Source organism: Ruditapes philippinarum, unplaced genomic scaffold (genome assembly GCF_026571515.1).
Source record: "Ruditapes philippinarum isolate M1 unplaced genomic scaffold, ASM2657151v2 ctg75_1_1_1_1, whole genome shotgun sequence".
NCBI classification, from domain to species: domain Eukaryota; kingdom Metazoa; phylum Mollusca; class Bivalvia; order Venerida; family Veneridae; genus Ruditapes; species Ruditapes philippinarum.
In genome coordinates, this window is record NW_026859947.1 from 33856 (window position 1) to 56125 (window position 22270).

General features: G+C 32.2%; 1 protein-coding gene across 1 annotated transcript; it reads left to right on the forward strand.

The window, feature by feature from the left end:
* The first annotated feature begins 688 nt into the window (after positions 1–688).
* Positions 689–21926, forward strand: LOC132758367 (protein PFC0760c-like). The gene is made up of 6 exons (XM_060749984.1): positions 689–846; positions 2638–2742; positions 7004–8371; positions 10051–10146; positions 15216–15328; positions 17999–21926. Exons 1-6 carry the CDS (start codon positions 774–776, stop codon positions 18104–18106), a joined length of 1863 nt encoding a protein of 620 aa, XP_060605967.1. The 5' UTR covers positions 689–773; the 3' UTR covers positions 18107–21926.
* The last annotated feature ends 344 nt before the right edge of the window (positions 21927–22270 follow it).

Below are 22270 nucleotides of genomic sequence, written 5' to 3' on the forward strand. Positions count from 1 at the left end.
TAAAATTGTAAACATTCTGAGTTATCAAAAAATCAGAACAACCAATATTATTCAAAGTAGATTTTACTTTCTCAATCCACTTAATTACAATGTAAAATACCCTTTTCATGAAGATTATACATAATGTAGTGCGGTACAAAGAAGCACATATATTTTACCATTAGCTAATTGACTCCAAAAATTCTGCAAGTAATATCATTTTCAATAGGAAATGCACCTAATTCTCCCAAGACCGTAAACGAAGGAGTTGACATCTTAAGTTTAAGTATATATTTTTGAAACTGAGAAATAATAGAATTATTTTCAAATCCCCACACCTCCGACCCATACAATAATATTGGCTGAACCATACTGTCAAACAACTGTAACTGAATATCAATTGGCAAACACAATTTCTTAATTTTAGTTAAAATACTAAACATAACCTTCCTAGCTTAGTGACAGTGCTTTTTGTTTTATTAAATTTACCATTAAAGTTGAATATCACACCTAAATAACTAAAATCATCTACAGCTTCTAGAGGTGCATTATTGAAATAAAATACAGGCTTATTTACCACGAGAAAATACAACAACTTTTGTAAAATAAGAAATGCTCGTACATGTTCGTTAATATGAATTGCTTTCGTATTTTTGATATGTACCGCTAAAATTGGTGGTATTTAACCTTGCATTTTATATCACACAAAGTGTTAAAATTATATGCACCGTTTCATTTGGCTCAATCCAGAAAACGTAGAAAAACAAGAAACGTCATAAAAAGTTTTGTGCACGATGAGGAACCTTAATGGTTTTCTCCTGTGGAGTTTCATTCTTTTAAACGGTTTTAACTATGTTAAAGCTGCAAGTAAGTTAATTAATTTTTTATACGATTCCAAATCTGTCGTCGTTAAATTATGAGACAGAATTTCAACTGCATGAATTTTGACACTTTAACAGTTTAACACCAAGTCTGTTAATAACAGATTAATACCAGTTTACACTGGTTACATCAACTTGATGAGTCTAACAAATATGACTAAATAAGACCAAAGGTGCTAGTGGCATTGATTTGACCTAAAATGTGTTTAACCTTTTCATTTATGCATTAAAATATCTAGATCTATGATAAAAAAAAAATTTAAAAAGCAAAAAATTTTTTTACTGTTATATTGTTATTGGGATTTTTCAGAGACATTTCAGTGTTTCCTACCTAACAGTAACAAGGGGTGTACTGGTAAGAAATCCAGGCAGTCCTGGCATGTATCATTGCTATACACTGGGCATGTAAAAGAACCAAGGGGTCTTTTCAATAAGAACTAGGGACTGGTTCCCGGATTCCCTTGTATCTCATAGCTTTCTCTGAAGTGACTAGTCTAGAGTCATATCTATGTCCTCGCGAGGCATTTGACATTAATGGAAGATAGATAGATAGTTATAGACAAGGTATGCAACACCCAAGTACGAAAATTATGGGTATGTCCGTTCCCGGTGTCAAAATTTTCCACCGGGTGGTTAGTCCAAATATTTAGACGTAACCGCGGATTTGAAGCTATTTTTTACATGGGTCAAATCCACTTTAACGTCTAAAGATATCTATTTAAAAGTCCATAGCAAAATGAAAAACAATAAACATGCACAATCATTTAAACTCCCTATGTAAAATGTTACAAATAATGATTGGCAGGATTGTCATAAAGACTTGTTGAAGAAGGTTAGTTATGGCTTTGAGGCGGTCATTTTTGATTTCATTATATATGACAAAGAGTGTTTTGTTGGTTTTAAGGCAACCCAAAATACATTTGGGACAGTCAGTTTGGCCTCCAGCTGCCTCTAAATGACAACACTGGATTGGTATTCATAATCCTACCAAAATTATATATTTTCCTTCTTAAAACCAACTTAAAGATTCAAATTTTAAACAATTTTAAACAAATCCCGTGTAAAAATCGTGTAATCAGCCTCCATATTGGTGTCTACTACGCAATGCGGTGATTACTGGAACCAAATTTTTTAGACAAAATTTTTACTGCGTGCACCTGTCAGCGTCTTAAAACACTACAGTATTTGTAAAGTTCTTGCCCTTTACTTAGTAAAAGTTTCTAGTTTTCAACTTGTGGCATGTGTAGCACAAAAGATATTTGACCTAGAGTCATAAGAGTGACAAAACAGTGGAGTGTGGGGGCACCCGTGTCCTATGGACACATTTCTAGTTTTCTTTTATAATGCCCCACTTTGTAGGCACGTTTTTTATGGTTAAAATGTTACAGTTTGTGTTTGATAAGGTAACATTTACATGTATGAAGAGTCCAAAATCAGTTGGGTAAAATTCCATTCTTTATATGGTTTTAAAAAAAAATTATATCAAAAGTTACATTTTATTTTCTCCGGTAATATGAAGGATCCCAGTATGCTTCACTACACTTGGAGTAAAATTGTAATATTAAATACACAATGTACACTTCAAATATATGACATTGCATGATGTCATGCATGTCATATCTTAACTAATGTCATATATCTTGAAATGGATGAACTTTATAAATATATAAGAGCTATTTTGCTTGATACTGTACATTTTAGGGACTTTAGTAGTATTTGAAAGATAACAAATTCATTTTCAGCCTCTCCTTATTTTAAAGTAATTGTTTTATTTAAGGTATACTGGGAGGGCAAGAAGATACACAGTCAAATTGGCAGGCATTACCAGGTGTAGAAACTCCGGAAACAAATGTGATGCAACCAGTAAATGTTCCTGCTCAAGGTAAATTTAAATGTCAAACAAGTATAATTGGCATTATTGGGGATCATGTTACTTGTAGAAAAAAGGTGTTAAAAGCACAAAATCAAATATTGCTTTCAGTCCTTTCACACTTTGGACTATAACATGGCTGTTATTTTCCAAAGTGTAAAAAGTCTAAAGTAGATTTTCCGTTGCCCAAAAAGCCATATTTTCCTCTTAAAATGTTGTATTTCCAAGGGGTTTATTTGTTTCCTTGAACTAAGCAACTAACTTAGACCAGCTTGTTGATAAATTATATAGTAGACTGAAAGACATAGAAAGCTGACACTTTACTTCAACTATAGATAGAGGAGAGCCTGTAGTTATTCTGTATTCTGCTGTTTATATATAATGTATCTTGAATGTAAAATTATTATTTAGTTGTAGAAAATAATTTTATTTCATTTGATAACATGTGTGGCTACTTAGTATTTATATATGAATTTAGATTTTTTCTTTATTTCCCTTCAGAAAAAAAAACATAGTTTTGTTTTGAAAATTCAAAAAAGAAAAATCATTGCATGTCGAGGTTGATATTTTAATTTATTGTTCAATACATCCAGTGGATATTTTAATTTATTGTTCAACACATCCATGGAATTGGGAAAATGTGTTGTAAACAGCCTATATTTGTAATTACAGAATAATGTTTGATGCACCTTCTTGTGTGTTGAAAAAAAATTGTAGATACATATACAAATTTTCTTCAATGTTTATAACAGTCTAGTTGTTTTCTTTCTTAACCGACATCTCAAATTACTTTGGGACATAAACAGAAATGGTGTTTCTAGGACAGGGTCCCCCACAAAAAAAGTTAGTTCAGAATAAGCCTCATATTTTTTTAATGCTAAACAAAGTGATATTGCTGTGGTATAATGCCAAATGTTGATCAAATCTGAAGGAAAGTTGTCACGTAACTTGTATACAGTATGAAATGTCTCCCCAGATGTTACCACTACAGTGTAGGTAAATAATACAAGGAATATGAAATCATGTGCATGAGGAATTGCCATTTTCTTTATTGACTATTGGGTGTAAATACAAATGTAGATAAAAAACAACAACACATGTTCATTAAGATGTTTTTATGCATCTGAAGGGGCAAAAATTTTGTTCATGTATATCTTTATGCTTCCTAATAGACAGGACAACCAAAATCTGTTAATTTTTCTGTTATTTGTAGTGTTTGTTAGTTGAGAGTTAATATATTAATATATGCCTTTTTATACCAAGAGGTTAAGGGATTTTTAAAAAAAAATGTGCCTTGCCTAATTTTGAAGTTATTGCCTTTTGTACATTTTTAGCTCGACTATTCGAAGAATATGAGAGCTATTGTAGTCGCCCCGACCTCGGCGTCAGCGTCGGCGTCTGCGTTGGTTAAAGTTTTTTGTAAAGTCAAATATCTCAATTATTACTTGAGATATTCAATTGAAACTTACAATACTTATTTATAGTAACAAGGTACATCAGATTGACAAGTTGGATAACTCTGCCTAAAATATTGACAGAATTATGCCCCTTTTTAACTTAGAAATTTTGGTTAAAGTTTTTTGTAAAGTCAAATATCTCAATTATTACTTGAGATATTCAATTGAAACTTACAATACTTATTTATAGTAACAAGGTACATCAGATTGACAAGTTAAATAACTCTGCCTACAATATTGACAGAATTATGCCCCTTTTTAACTTAGAAATTTTGGTTAAAGTTTTTTGTAAAGTCAAATATCTTAATTATTACTTGAGATATTCAATTGAAACTTACAATACTTATTTATAGTAACAAGGTACATCAGATTGACAAGTTGGATAACTCTGCCTACAATATTGACAGAATTATGCCCCTTTTTAACTTAGAAATTTTGGTTTAAGTTTTTTGTAAAGTCAAATATCTCAATTATTGCTTGAGATATTCAATTGAAACTTACAATACTTATTTATAGTAACAAGGTACATCAGATTGACAAGTTGGATAACTCTGCCTACAATATTGACAGAATTATGCCCCTTTGGAACTTAGAAATTTTGGTTAAAGTTTTTTTTGTAAAGTCAAATATCTCAATTATTGCTTGAGATATTCAATTGAAATTTAAAATACTTTTTTATAGTAACAATGTACATCAGTTTGCAAAATTGCATAACTCTGCCTGCAATATTTGCAGAATTATTTGCCCCTTTGAAACTTAGAAATTTTGGTTAAAGGTTAAAGGTCTTCAAAGATATTTACTTGAAACTTTACACATGCACTTAGGGTCATAATTGGAGGGTCATAATTGTATGTCACTGACCAAGTTCCATAACTCTATCTTGCATTAAGGCTGATTCATATCCCCTTTTCTACTTAGTCTTTTGGTTAATGTTTACATGCAAGTTTTACATATCTCAATAACTATTAAAGATATTTATTTAAAACTTCACATATGCATTTAGGGTCATAATTGTAGGTCACTGACAAAGATCCATAATTCTATCTTGCATTTAAGCTGATTTTTCTCCCCTTTTTCAACTTAGAAATTCATGGTAAAGTTTTGCTTGGAAGCTGTTATCTCAATAACTACTGAAGGATTTGTGCCTTTTTTGGGACAATTTTATGCATTATAATAATAAAGCAGTGATTTACTTGATAAAACATCTTAATAACAAGCCTTTGTACCTTTTCTGTCAAAGTTTTGTATTCATAGGTAATTAGTATTATTATACTCAATAAAACACCCTTGTGACATTACCTTCCGAATAGTCAAGCCAATACTGTATAATTAGACTCTCTCTAAGGCCTATAACATGAATTTATAAAAAAAATTAGCCCTTTTGTGAACTTAAAAAATTTAAAAATTATCAAGGCTCTTTTACTATCAAGCACTAAGAATAGTCGAGCGTGCTGTCCTACCGACAGCTCTTGCTATACTTTGAACTTTGTCCGGTACATAATTCTAAAACTATAAGAGATATCAACATGAAACTTTGTAGGTAGATAGATCTCATTTGGTAGAAGTGCATTGCAAAAGAACTATAACTCTGCCTTGGCCAATTTTGGAGTAATTGCCCTTTGTCCATTTTTTCACTTTGAACATTGTCCTGGACATAGTTCTGAAAGTATAATAGATATGAACAAGACACTTTGTAGGTAGATAGATCTCATTAGCAAGATGTGCAGTGCACAAAAATACCGTAACTCCTTGCCTAATTTTGGAGTAATTGCCCTTGGTTTATATTTACATTTTGAACTTTGTCCGGGACATAACTCTGACAATAAGAGATTCGAACAAGAAACTTTGTTGGTAGATAGGTATCATTGGGTAGATGAGCAGTGAAAAGAACAGTAACTCTGTCTTGCCTAAGTTTGAAATTATTGCTTTTTGAACTTTTTCCTAGATATAACTCTGAAACTGAAAGAGGTATACTTTTCTGTGTCCAAAACCTATTCAGGTAGCATCACCCGGTTCAACTGGTGCTTGTTAATGATTAATCCATCTTATCCCTTCTATCTTAACTACTGTATTTTGTTGGGATCTTCAAACCACTTGTCACTCACTGCCAGAGATGTCAGATTCTACTACTAGCTTGTGAGGAAGCTATCAGGCTAGCTTATTGAAGGTCAGTGGTTTTACTCAGGTTCCTGCTCATGTTATGGAGGGGCACCTGAGGTCTTCCTCTAAACTACAGCTGGAGAGTCACCATATGGCCCTTACAAAGTATTGGTTTGACTAAAAATAAAACAAACAATTTTGTTAAATAGCAACAAACATTTAAAAAAAAATGATTTGATAAAAATATTTGTTGTAAATTTGTTCCAAATAAAAACATAACATGACAGTCCCTAGTCAGTTTATTTTGGTAAAATGGTAAATAAGTAGATGTTTGATCTGTAAACTTCTCCCTTTAAATTGACTTTTGTAAAACAAACATGTATTCCTTACTTTTTTCTCGTGTTTTCATTGAAAAAGTGCTCTTCTGTTTTATCTTTTTTGGTAAAGTTAAAGTTGAATGCCTGTCAAATGGCTCAGTACAATTGCCAATTATTCATTCATACATTTTGTATGTATATCACAACATGTGTCATTCAAAAAGAGGCTTATTATTAAAATATTATTCTCATTGAATATTTTATCTCATTGGTACAGGTGTGGTAAAATGGTTAGGACAACATGAAGTTGCATTCTCAGTTGTTATGTTATAGCAGTTTATAATTGAAGAAGAAAAACTTACCTATTCTTAGATAAAAAATTTAAGTTTTCTATTTCAGGTGCAGGTGTTCAAAATGAGTACCCTAGTAATGTTGAAAGAAGACCTATAATAGATAATGATGGGTTGGACCCAAGTATTCCAAAGTCTGATCCGGATCCTCAGAATCTCAACACACAACAAACTATAAATACTAACATCCAAAATCAACCTGCTTCATTTGGTAATGAAGTACAGCCAGAAAATGTTGTTCAGGCAGTAGATAACCCAGTTCAAACAGATAACAGTGACAGGGAATCAAGTCAGAATTTTGCAAATGGCATTGGCACAAATACAAATGAAATTCTTTCGACTGAAAAGCAAAACCAGGGCAATGGTCTTCCTCCAGTATCAGAGGCAGGTTTAGAACAAAGTGCTCTACCACTTGTCAATAACTATGCACCTCAACAAGATGGGATTCCTGTAAATGGTGCTGCAAGTCTTACAAACTCTGAAAACTTGGGAAATGTGAATACAGATTCATCACAAACTAGTACTGGAAACACTCAAGGTTTTATAAATGAGGTCAAACCTGTTGTTAATGAAGTTCCAGTAAATGAAAATGTTGGTCAATCACAGAACAATTATGCCCCTTTTCAGAATCCAATATCAGCGAATGAAGGTCCTTCACAAGGCAATATTGAACAAAAGCAAGACTCATTGTCTTCAAATGAGGCCAAACCTTTTGTGAATGAAGCTCCAGGAAATGAAAATATTGTCCAATCACAGAACAACAATTATGAACCTGTTCAGAATCCAATAGATGCAAATGTAGGCCCATTCCAAAGCCAAGTACAAGGGTCTGTAAATGTCGAACAGAAGCCAATTGTTAATGATGTTCCAGGGGTAGGTAATGAAGCAATGGAGAATAATGTTGAAAATTTAGGCAGTAACTTGCCTGCAACTGAAAATAAAATCTTTTCAAATGGAGGTGTGCCTCAAATTGAAGACATACATGCAATGCAAGGTGAGCAGAAAGGTGAGCAGACAGACATTGAGAATAACCTAGAACACCAAATAACACAAGGGAACACACAAGGGCAAGCTTCAGAAGAGACTGGAACAGACAGTGGTGATGGCTTTTACGAAGATACCACATCATCATCAGATGATGATTATGATTATGAGGATGATGATGATTATAATTACGATGATGATGATGATGACATGGATGATGATAACAGTGATATTTTTAATACAAAATGGTGGGATAATGATGATAAGGATGATTGGTTTGATGATGACGAGTATAATGATGACAAATTGAATGATGATGATGAAGATGATGATGAAGATGATGAGTCTTGGGACTATTGGGAAAATGAGGGAAAAACACCGGGTGTTACAGCAACAACAACAACAAAAAAATGGAAAGATACTTCCACTGCAGGTAAAAACACTTGATTTGCATATTTCATAAGCATTTTTGTAATGCCTTCATATTTTTTGTTATGATTTATGTTGCTGGTTGAAGTAGAAATAACCATCGGTTTTATTTTTGACCATATACAAATTGTATCATTTGATTTTGGCCAGCATGAAATAGGTCATTGAATGCTTTTGATATCATTTTACATGTATCTGTTTAAAGCATGTCTCAGCTCTAGTTTCTGTAAGTGAAAAATTAAAAAATACACCGTATATTTAGGTTTCACATTGTATATTTTAAAGACTAAATGGCATTGGGGAGTGTGCTTTAAGGTAAGTTGGACAATATTGATATCTGAAAGTTACATAACCCAATATTCAGTGTATGTGTTTATGTAAATCCCATGTTTAAGTGCACATACAATATGTATTCATGGCAGATTTTCATGAATTAAAAACCCATCTTTTCTTCCTTTGCAAAACTTGGGGACCATATGCCGCTTTTCATGGAATGACACTACTGTGTCACATTGAAGGTTCCATGAAAACCGCCGTATGAACACATCTGCGGATGTTTTTAAATTCAAAATTTCACCATTTTAGTGTTAAAATGTTGAATTCTGCTTAAGCCGGTGCTAGGGGGCGTGGATGGTAACTTGCACTTTCCAGTACCGTCCATGAACAGGCTCAATCAAATCGAGCCTGCAACATTTTCAATTTTGTTGTGTTGGGCTTTCTTTAGGGATTCTGTATTTCTCTATTTTTTGTATAGAATTGGCATGCTTAGAAGAAAACATTCAGATGTTTCATGTCACATGACAATGTTATTGACATAAACCATGATGATAATAAATACAACTGTTATTTTTGAGAAGTATTGAAAAGCAGTTATTTCAATTAAAGGCCCATCATGCCTCAGAAATGCTTTTATTTTTATTTCATAAAATCTTCTATTTTTGTTTTCCAGTTATAATTTCCAAAAAGATACATGTTGGCCAGACTAAATATTACACCTGAACCATCTTTTGCTTCTGTTGCTATTTGTCAATTAGTACAGATATAGTGATATAGCATTTTGAAAGGAAGCCATCTCTCTTTCATAAGCATGCAACATGCACTAAAACCATTATTGAAAGGTTATGAAATTAATGTTTGCCCTTGAATGTATGTGTTCAAACCCCTCCAAGGGCAGGCAGTTCCGTTTTCTTGCCAAGAAGCTTAACTTCATTGCTCAGTGCCGGTTGGTTCCAGGAAAAGATTTGAGAGTGTTGTCTTTATGCTTATGCAAATGTAGCTTCTTACACAGACTAAAAAAATATGTATAAACTAAATCGTGCTTGTGGCCCCTTTGGTTTACAGCAGTTTGATTATATTTCTACTTTATTTGCTACATTATTGACAAAATTACATTTTAATTTGCTTTTATTTCAAAATGTCATACCCTATTTTAAGGTGTTGCACTCATGAAAACTTAAACACATTAACGCAGCCCTTGCCATACTCATTGTATTCAGAAAGAAGTAAGCCAGCTTAAGACATCACATCTTTTTCAAGGTCATGGTGTGTTGAAATACTCTGAACTTCAGGAGTAAATTATAAATATTGTTTTAACCTGAATTGACTTCATGTAGAATTCTTAAATTTGTTCTTATCAGTTCACCAGAATAAAAAAATATAAATATTTCTTTTTATTTCTCATAGAAGAAACCACTGAGGACAGTGTTGATGCTGGGAAAGGTTTGATGGAGAGTGTTCATCATTTTGACAGCAACTTTGGACCTTTTGCTGGTGCTAAAGGTAAATAATTTTCATTTTATGAGTGTTTCTTATTGAGATAGAGTATTTTTGTAATTTTGAAGAGCTGTGGCTTTAGTGGTTAAGATTTCTGCTTCTCACCCCAGGGATTGTGGGTTTGAGCCTTACAGTTCTTAGGTCAGGGCTATGATATGACATATTTCACCAGAACTGATTAGTTCCAGGAAGAGAGGAATAGATGTTAACTGGAACTCAGCAAATGTGGGTTTTTCCAAGCTAATCCACCAGTGCGAAGAAACTTTTACCATTATAGCTTCATAATACAAAAGAGAAGTCAACCTGTGGCCCTTATATATTTGGAGCTGTATCTGTAAAAGCTTGTTTGTACCCCCAGATTAGCTAGGAAAAACCTAAAACATTCTTATTCCGACAGTTTTGCTAAATTGGTTGATTTTTTGCACTATTGTGTGTTATAATATTGGAATACGAAATTCAATCCATTTATATTAGTTCAACCTTAATCCTCCTTTATTTATGTTGTGTGTATCATTTGCTTAGTCATCCTTTGCATTCAAATACTGGTTTATACTGGATACTGCCTGTAAAATCAGATATTATAGTGAGGGATTAAAGTTTACTAGTTTCTAATTTGAAAGGTTTTTTTGTTGTTTTTTTTTTTGCAAAAATAAATTTAGAATTAAGATAAGTACACATAACTAGGTATTTTGTCAATTTAACAATATTGAAAGGAAAAGTTTTAGAAATAATTAACCACACAGAATGTTGGCCTCAAGAAATTATTCAATTTTACGGTAATCTACATTAATTGAATTTAATGAAATAAGCAAAATACTGATGGTAACTTAATCAGTGCCACATCTGTTGTTATCTGAGTTAAAGTTTAATGGCATTTTGCTGTCATCTTGAGCTGTGCAGTCATTAATTTACTGTTTTCCCTCATCAAAGCTCCGCCCATATTTGAATAATTGATAAATAACACTTTGATATTGGTTATTTCTTAAATTTAGAACATGTTAAACCCTTTACCTGTTGGAACTGATTGTGATTAGTCTTTGCTACCAGTATATAGAGACGGCTCAGTCTACTCAGCCATGCAGTCTGACCAGGCTCTATGTTATTCATAATTGATAGCTTGATATTTTATGTTCAGATATTGTACTCCCTTGAAAATTGGAATGGACTATTCCAATCTAAATGCAGGACAATTCCATTACACAAAGTGAGAAGATAATGGGTAAAATGATCAATTTTAGATGACTAAAATTCTCCTGATGTAATGAGTCATCAGTATTGATATGTAAATTGATTTTTAATTTTGTCATAGAATAACTGGAGGAAGTAAACATAGTTTAACTTACATGTATATTGTTGTGATGAAATGTTATACAGTAAATTGAAATGTAAAACGTCCATTTACTTATTGAAACGGAACAGTTCATTTGAAAGCAAATGTATGAGGAAATACAATATAGGTTTTAAATGCTACCTTTTGATTCAGATACAAGTCATTAAATATGAAAATATCATTGTGTCGCCTCTACGGAGTAGTGGCGACATATAGGGATCACTTCTCCGTCTGTCTGTCCGTCTGTCTGTCTGTCCGTCACAAAACTTGTCCGGACTACTCCTCATAAACTACTGGTGCAATTTCATCCAAACTTTACAGGAATGATCAGTACCAAGTGTAGTTGTGCATATTGTCAGCATTTTCCGGTTCAATGATTTTTGTCAGAGTTATGGCCCTTTAATAATTTTTATTTTTAAAGTTTGTCCGGACTACTTCTCTTATACCACTAATGCAATTTCAATGAAACTTTACAGGATTGATCTGTAGCTCAAGTCCTTGCGCATATTTCACGGGTTTTCCGGTTGAAATGATTTTTGGCCGAGTTATTGCCCTTTGATAAAAAGGGTTTTTTTTCTGTGTGTTGCCAGATACACAAAAGCTTGTCCGGACTACTCCTTAAAAACTACTGGTGCAATTTCATCCAAACTTTACAGGAATGATCAGTACCAAGTCTAGTTGTGCATATTGTCAGTATTTTCCGGTTCAATGATTTTTGTCAGAGTAATGGCCCTTTAATAATTTTTATTTTTAAAAGTTTGTCCGGACTACTTCTCTTATACCACTAATGCAATTTCAATGAAACTTTACAGGATTGATGTGTAGCTCAAGTCCTTGCGCATATTGCACGGGTTTTCCGGTTGAATGATTTTTGGCCGAGTTATGGCCCTTTGATAAAAAGGTGTTTTTTTCTGTGTGTTGCCAGATACACAAAAGCTTGTCCGGACTGCTCCTCATAAACTACTGGTGCAATTTTATCCAAACTTTACAGGAATGATCAGTATCAAGTCTAGTTGTGTACTGTCCGTCTGTCACAAAACTTGTCCCAACATAAAATTGGCCATGATGAGGCGACACATGTGATTACTGATCGCTCTTGTTTTAATAATTATGAATAGTATAAATTTTTCAGAGCATGTTGTTAGATCATTTTTGGTACTTGCCCTGTGGCTGTTTTGTAACCTTTTTTAGTCCCTACCGGTTTACCGGAGGGGACTTTAGGTTTACCCTCCGTCCGTCTGTCCGTCCGTCCGTTCACAAAACTGGATCCCGCGATAACGCAAAAAGTACTTAAAATATTTTCATGAAACGTGGTATATGGATAGATGGCAGTATGGAGATTATGCACGTCTTTTTCTTTTCTTCCTATGTTGAAAATTCTGGTTGCTATGGCAACAAATAGACTGAAAATATGGCAAATTTTACACATAACCTGGATCCCGCGATAACGCAAAAAGTACTGAAAATATTTTTATGAAACTTGATATATGGATAGATGGCAGTATGGAGATTATGCACGTCTTTTTCTTTTCTTCCTATGTTGGAAATTCTGGTTGCTATGGCAACAAATAGACTGAAAATATGGCAAATTTTACACATAACCTGGATCCAGTGATAACACAGAAAGTACTGAAAATATTTTTTTGAAATTTGACATATGGGTAGATGGCAGTATGGAAATTATGCACATCCTTTTCTTATCTTCCTATGTTGAAAATTCTGGTTGCTATGGCAACAAATAGACTGAATTTCAAGATTTCTGATTCTAGTTTTTAAGTTTTTTCACTATAAGTTCTTTATTTCTTAAGGTATTTTCTTCAAACTTTAAATATAAGTTGCTTGTCATCAACCACATCATATGTGACAAGGTTTACAACTCTAGCACAAAATTTATCAGAATTACCTCCATTAAACTTAAAATTTTCATGAAAAAAAACATTGTTTTTTTTTAATAACTTCTTTTTTTGAATGTATCTACTTCAAACTTCATATAAATGTTTCTTATTATCACTCAACATTTGTGAGTGTTCAATACTCTAGCAAGACTATTTCCAGAATTATACCCCTTTTGAACTTGGACTTTTTTTGAGAAATTGGTAATTTTTACTCCAACTTCTTCAATCATGATAGGATTTTAAAAATGTTATATTTTGATAACAGGGATGTTTAGAAAATAACTTTAGAGTGTCCTTCAGTCCGTCTGTCTGTACATAAAAACTTTCCTGTGATCACTTTTAAAGAACTTTTTCAACAAATTTACTTAAAATAGGAACATAAGTGAATGGCCAATGGCCCTTCAGAATGTTGCTTGGGCTCTTACCGGTAGTGGACTTATGGATTGCTTGCAATACTATGATAATTGCTTGTTTTATCTGATTTCTTATATTTGGAATATAAAATGTTCATGGGACCTCCTTAGCCATGTGGTTAAGGCTGTTGACATAAAGTCATAAGAACTTTACCACTAAGGCCCATTATGCCCCAGAAATGCTTTTATATTAACCCTTTACCACATATATACGCGAAACAACGCACTTTCGACCCCCCCCCCCTTTTTTTTGGCCTCAAATAGTGAAAAAATGTCCTATTTGGGCCCCAAACCCATGTTTTCTTTTGAGAAATGTTGCTAAAAAAAATGAGCACTTTTTCGGCGCCGCCCCCCATCCAAAAGATACATCAGGGGGTTGCCAGAAGGGGGATGTTCCCCCTTCTGTTAGGGGGGTTTGAAGGGGGGCGGAGTCCCCCTCATCGCCAAGAAAATTTTGGACTTGTGAGAGGCTAAAAATGACCCCAGGTCGATCATAATGTAACGTGTAACCAACGCTGAAAAGCCTTTGACTCTATCTCAATCCCTTAAGAAGTTGCAGCACTTTGAAATAAATTTTGATGGAAAAAATCGAGGCCAAAATAGTGATTTTGGCAATTTTGAGATGTCCCCTCGTTGCCATGGTAACAGGAAATTTAAGACTGAGCATGTCGTTACAAAGGCAGTGGTCCAGTCAACATTTGTGCCAAGTTTGATTAGTATTGAAGCATTTTTCATAGTTTCATAGCAGTTTGAACTTGTAACAGGAGGCTTTTCAGTGAAAACGGCCATTTTTCACAATATGCTCATGGGGGAAGGGTTAATTGCTCAAACAATTTTTGGTGTCCTGTCACGGTTTAAAAAATTACTCATTGTAACCATCTTTTGCTTCAGTCGGTTGGTTTTGGCAATTATATAGTGATTAAGTATTTTGTATGGAAGTCAAAATACTACATCTACTTTGTTAACATTTTACTCCTTTTGTAACAAAAAACTTCTGTTTTTGGGGCATAATGTGCCTTTAATTACAACTGAAAAAATTCAGTTTAGAGTATGTTTCTTGGAACTAACCAGTACTGGTGTCATATGTATGTAATGGTCATAACTTAAATGGGGCTCAAACCCAGGATTCCTTCCACCTTTACTATTGATGGGAGACCCCAGGTAGGTCAGGCACTAGCAGACATCCCATTAGAACCATCAATGGTTCATAGGCTAGGTTAATATCTTTCTCAGACACTTTTGATAAAATTCCTCAATTATTTTCCTGTGTGAGCTTAATGTCCCATGTATTCAGAACTGAGCATAGGTGAGTTTTCTGTTCTTCCATCATTTTCTTTATGTATTGATATATTAATGAATTGATAATTATGTACATGTACCTAACATATAATATTTATAGAGTATAAGATATTTATTGTTATGTGTATTCTTTTTCAGTTTCCAACAAAAGTCGTAACTTAGGTGGGGATGGATTTGCGTACAGCTGGACGTTACTTGTTTCTTTGTGTCTGGTTTTGATTTGTCTTTTCATCTTCTGGAATAGACAGAAGGTAATATGTTATTAAGAGACTTTTTTCTTATCTCTCATATCTTAAAACAAAAATTCCAAGGGGTATTTCAATTTTTTTTTTCAATAATTTTACTGTAGACCTTTTTAGATATTGAAGAAAGATATCTCAGTTTTAAATGTCTTGATTGATCCAGGCCTATCAAAATCTTTTTTAGACCAAGAAAATTTGCAGATCAAGATATTCTTACAATAACCCTTGTTTATCACACAACTGCTCAAGTTTATCACATGGTTTCCCTAGTTTATCACATGACGCATGTCATTATAATATATGTATGACCTAAATGTGTAATTGAATATCATAACAGCCACATATTTAGCCTGTATTTACCGGTTAGGTAATAGAAATTAACAGCATTCAAATTTGTTGTGATGGTCATATGACTTTTACAATTATTATGGCCAGTTGACAGTTATAGTTAATCTTGTAAGGGTCTTGCTTGTTTTTGTTTACTTACCAGTGTGAATATTGCTAGACATCTGTCACCATCAAATCAATAAGGAAGCACTGCTGTGAAATTCTTCTATTAGAATAAGCTTGACAACTAACAAATAGAGAGGAAGATTGGTAGTTCTAACCCGTGTGCTTTAGTGCTTGCTCATGTCTGAAATAATGCACACTTATGGTCTTCCTCCACAAATTTTTTTTTTTAACCCCATTGGAAAAAATAAATAAATGAATATAGGTTAGAACTTCAAACAGGCACACATAATGCACCAGTCAGTTGTAAACCTCTGCTGTGGACTTTTAGATGATTTGTTACCTTAGTGCAGAACTGGGGAACTCTTATTAATTTCCATAGGAAATACTGTACTACCATGACATATTAAGCCATTTGTCAAGGCCCAGCACTTCAGGACATTCAGATAGTAAATCTCGGCAAAATGCCTCTGCATTGTGGGTAGGACATGTCCCTTATATGTTGGCTCAAACTAAACCACCACATTGACCTGGCAGTGCAGGTAAAAACCTGGCTTATTTCCCCCTGTATCTCCCACACTCCTTGGTGAGGCAGGGCCAGAATAACAATTAACAGGTGTATAAGCAAAATGATTTCCGAGCTACACCATTTTACAGTCAAATCGGCCCCAAGTCAGATCGGCCCCAAGTCAGATCGGCCACAAAATAGTCAAATCGGCCCCAAGTGAAATCGGCCTCAAGTCAGATCGGCCCCATTTTTTTTTTCTTAATTCATTATTCATTTTCTTATTTTTTAAATGTTGATAAAAAACAATCGTGTGGATGGGAATACCAAATGACAAACAATGGATTACATAGAAAACAAGAACAAAACATATAATAATCAATCGAATTTATTATACTCATTTGAAGTCATTTTTATCAAGAGTTTAATATATATGTTTTTTTTATAATTATACTAAGACTTTTTTCAATTTTGTTAATTATGATTTTATACACAGAGATGGAATCAATGTAAGTAGAATTACTCATTTTTTAATTAAATGTGATAACTTCAGCTTTAAAGACACCACAGTCTAAAACGCGGATGTCTTAAGTTGTTGGTGATATAATTTCTTTTATAGTTCTTTTATAGTTTTTTTAATTTAAAGAAATTAAATTTAGATTGATTAAATATATAATTTATCCAGATGTGTCGGACACGTGTAACTAATAAACAGCTAATATAAAGTGTGAACAACATGCTACCTTATTAAACGTCTCACTCTTTAATTGGATGGATATCTCTAAAAATAAGTATTTTTCGGACTTTATTTATACTTTATTTCTGGCTGGGGCATAATACCCATCATCTCAACATACATATACATGTATATTTATTATAATGCATGCACCAAGAAATCATGATATAATAAAGTCAAGCAGTTATATTCACATTATCGTTAATTGCATCAATCATTCGTTAATCCAGTAGCATTGCATCTCTATTTATTATTATCAATAAACTATAACTTAAATTAAAAACTACTCTATTAAAAAAATGCATTTAGAAAATTAGTAAAATACATTTTTGACTGTTGCTAAAAAAATCAACATTTTTATACATAACTGATTAAATTCACTTCACGCAAAATTGTTTGTTAAAAAAGCCGAATTCAATGCATGATTATTTGAGACAATGACTGAATTAATTAAAGACACGTGATAATTGTTTGTTTTTCACATAATTATTTATCTTCAAAACGTAGACCGACCTTTATATGTTCAGATATTTAATTGTAATTAAATGTAGAAATCAATCAACAACCATAGCACACCTGCATAATTATATTAATAACAATTATCACAAGCATCAAACTGTCTCAATTTTGTAATGAATTATTTTTAATTGGTACATTTATGTTAAAGTGCAATTCTCAGTTAATAACCTTGTAATTTTTGGCGAATGACATTATTTTAACCAAAATAGGATTTTTCATAAAACTAACTTTAGGGCCGATTTGACTAGTTCTGAGGTCGATATGACTAGTTTTGGGGCCGATTTCACTAGTTTTGGGGCCGATTTGACTTTTTAATATTGTTGTGTGGCCGATTTGACTAATTTTGGACCGAATTGACTAATTTTGGGGCCGATCTGACTTGGGGCCGATCTGACTTCGGGCCGAATTTACTAGTTTGCTTTAGATTAAATTAAACAAATTTTACTTTGTATTTTAACATCTGTTTTAGGTTGAGAAATACATTGTGAGTCTTCGGCAACCATCTCCCAGCAAGCAGAACAAAGGAATGCTGAGTAAAGATGAAGAGAAAAACCTTCTTGATAACGAATACACATAGTTCGTTGTTTTACTTTTCATGTCACAAAATGTCCGAACTCATCGATAATCATAATGTATTTTGATGCAATGTATTTATAGTTAAAATTGTTAAATATTTACCATTTTCACAGTATTTACGCTAGTTATTTTCACAAACATTGTACCTTAATTGAGGGATTTAAAATGGTTGTTTTTATCAAATTTATTATTTATAAGTAGTTATTCCATTGTGGTTTATTTTGAAATGAATTAGCACTAACATTATTCAAAAATTTTAAGACATTTTGAAATGATTTCCCTAAAAATAGAAGGAAAGGTTTAAGCAAAGGAGAAATGTTATGTGTAGCGTTTTGTGATCTAAGAATTTTCAAGTGAAGATGTTGGTCTGGTTAAAAAATAATGAAATTTTACCCATATTTTACCATGAATTGCCTTATTTAATAATCTGTCAATGAAAAATATCTGCATATATTTCTTGTTATTGTATCTGTTTCTCCAGTTTGATTGAATACTATTGTATCACATTGGAAATGAAAAAAAAGGCAGAAATTCATTTTACATATTGCAGGGTAATTTTCACTTCTACTTAAGTATGAAATTGTTTATCATACTTTGTATATTTTATGCCGTTTGAGAAATAAAACTGAGATTTTTTTTATGTTAGTGATATACAGTAGATGATATCAAATATATCTCACTGATATGTTAAAAACAACACTGTATTTCACTGATTTGCATAAAGTATTTAATATGAAATTTGAACTATTTTTTTATATTCAGAAGTCCCAAATCCCGTAGTTGGGGGATTGTTCAACTATGCAATGTCTTGATATGTGATATTTTATATTTGGTATGTAAATGTAAATTGATCTGTGATTTTTTTTTCGAATTTTTGTGTCTTCCTGATGCACAAAGGTTTTTAACAGATCGGATTCTGCACATCAATTGCAATGTTATACGTTCTGTGAGTTTTGTTTATGATTTTCCTGTGATTTTTTTGTTGTTTTGTTAGAAATTTTACATCAATTATTGAATACTACATAGGAACATGTTACTTTCAGAATTTGACCATTTAATGGTTGGGAATTACATTTTAATTTTACAGAATTGTGAAAGAAATTTTTTTTTGTCAATTTGATAGATTTTTCTCATTTTGTTTGTATTTTTGCCATTCTTTTGGCCGAATTCAAAGAGAAAATTTGTTTGTTTAACATGTAAGATCAAATTGTATTTTAGAGAAGCTGTTATATTTTCATTTGTGGTTACACTACTCTACAAGATATTGCATCTGGTGCCCATTCAGTCTCATTGAAGTAAATTAGATCTATTACTGAAACAAACAAAAAGCCTCTATAATTGTATGGTTGTTTTGAATGTAAACAATTAACCTTGTTTTACGACATTTCCTTCTTGCCGTCTGCTTTTATTGTTTACAAGTATTACAAATGTTTATGAAGTTGTTCTGTGGAAACATTTCCACGCATGTGAACAAAGTTAATGAGCTGAAATGTTATCATGGTGATAAATATGATTTAAACCCATAACCTGCTTGAACTTAGAGTGACGAGACTTTGGCACCAGTATAGAGCCAGGCCAGCCTGCTCATATATGTCGTCCGACCAGGCTCTATACTGTTTATAGGTCAATTTTTGTACTTTGATATTGAAATCCCTTAAATTTTGAATGAACTGTTCCTAATTCAAAGTTGGGAAAACCCATTACACAAATTAAGCAGGTTGTTTTTGTTGGTGCTGATTTCATTATGTTGTTTTAATGTTGTTTTCAAACACCGAGGGTTTATTAATACATGTAGTACTTTATGTATATGGAATATTTTTGAATCTCATATAGTTTAGAAACGCTACTTAGAATACTCATTTGTTACTAGTTTATATATGATTAGATCTTTATGTATATATTTTTAGCCTTATTCTTTTTATTATTGTAGCATGGGGCTTTAAATTTTTCTTATTCCCAAAGGTTATTATACTATTTTTAGATAACTTTAATATATGTCTCTTCTGTAAGTCTGGTTTATTTTTTTCATACTTAATTTAAATTTTTATTTCATCAAAACAAAAGGATAATTTTTATCAGATTATATCAAAATAAGTGATAAAAATCGATTATTCTGTGTTATTTCTATGGAGAGAAAAAAATTGTTATTTCCTATTCCATGCAAATTATTTATGTCCTATTTCATTTGATTTTGATAGAACTGTATTTTTATATAGAAAAAATATCAAACTTGCATATCTTTATTCTTTATACATTTAAAGTTATCCTGTATTTTGTTTTTTGTTACGTTCTTTCATCCCCAATGATATTTTTGCTGTCTGTTTTGAACGCTTTCAAAAGAGGGTCCCTGTGCACAGTGACAAAATACCACATGTTGTATGACATTATTTTTATGGTCGAATTACAATGCAACTCTTAGCTACAGCAGGTTAGGTGGTCTTGACCCATGGTATTGCTTTGAAGTTTGTAACACCTGAGGTTAGCCAAAAACATTTTCCTGTTTCAGCACCATATGACCTGTCCTGTGTTAATGTTCAGTAAAACCAACTAAACAGTAGAGAAGAGGTTTCTGCTGAATATGTGTTACTACAATTAAAATTGTTAAATATTTTTCTTGGTTTTCTCATAAAATCGAAACAAAACTTGTGCATGTTTATAATATAAAGATCTTACACTAGCTACGGGTACAGACTCGAACATCTAGCTTGCGGGTAACTGGTTATGGTTTCCACTAAACAAATACCTAAGGTTTAGATATTCCCATCTGTACAGTAGCTGGTGTTTGATTCTTTTTCTTGCATATTTATCATATTTAAGAAAGAAATTACTTAAACTTACATTTTCATTTACCACTTTTCTTACAGTAGCATATGAATTTACAATTTTAATTATAGGCAAAATGACATCCTAAGAAAAGTGGGAATGACGTCATTTTAAAGCATGCAACTTGCCTTACATAGGTGGTGTAAGACAGATATTTCTAGCACCAGGGTAAACAGTAGATAATCGTGTCTGATATGCTAGAATATAAATGATGTCATTTATCACTTGGTATGGCCACACTGTGTATACAAGAATTCTACCAGATCTAGACTGTGATTATATTTTATACTCTACAAACTGTTACAAAATTTACGCATTTATTTTTTTATGTACCTACTTTCTGTTATATTTTGTAGTGATCTATTTGTTATTTCTTTATATACGATGTATTGTTAACTCTTCTTAAACTGTTTATATGAAAATGAAATCTTTGTGTACAAAGTAGGGAGAAAAAAACATTTTTTATAGATAGTGTATAGATAATTGTAAAAGACACTGAGACAATATTGATAGAATTGCTAAACTTATGATATTTCTAGTGCCTAATGGCAGATATTAATTATCATTTTTGCCATTGAAAATACTTTTGAATTTCTCGCAAACATTTGTTTTTAAAATTTAGCAGTCTTTCCAAAATTCACTTTTGTTTTCTTGTTATTTAACCACTGCACTGATTTCATTTTTTCTTTTTTTTTTCTCCATCACACAAAATAGATAAAGTATTATATTTTTCTAATAAATTGATTACAATGAAATTTTTACCGGTGTTCATTGTTGATTTGTAGTAGCAAAATATCTGATATATAGATGTACATTTGTATTATAAAATAAAAGGTCAGTTGTTTATACTAATCAGAAGTTTGCTCTTGATAATCTTTTTTATAATGCAGTGATGATAAAAAATTTAAGTGCAGACCTTATTATTGTCTTTGTCATTTATATATTTATACATAAAAAGAGGGAAATTTTCAATAAAAAAAGGATTCAATTTATTTCAATTGTTGTTGTTGTTATTCATGTTTTTATCCCCAAATATGAAGGGAATGTTGAAAATGCTGATTTTTCTGTATCCAAATCAAATGATTATTGAGTAATGACCCTTTGTTGATTAAAATTAAGCATTTATCGAAGCCGTATTGAAATAATGGTTGATCTCAATGTATTGAAATTCAGCATGTTTGAAAATGATGCTTATCATATTCTAGTAAAATCCAAATGTTGTCTCTTTCAATGTGCAATATTATCTCAATACTATTGCTAGATTAAATTGGACCCTGACACAAATTTGTACTATTGCTAGCTTAAAATGGACCTTGACATGAATGTGTACTATTTCTAGCTT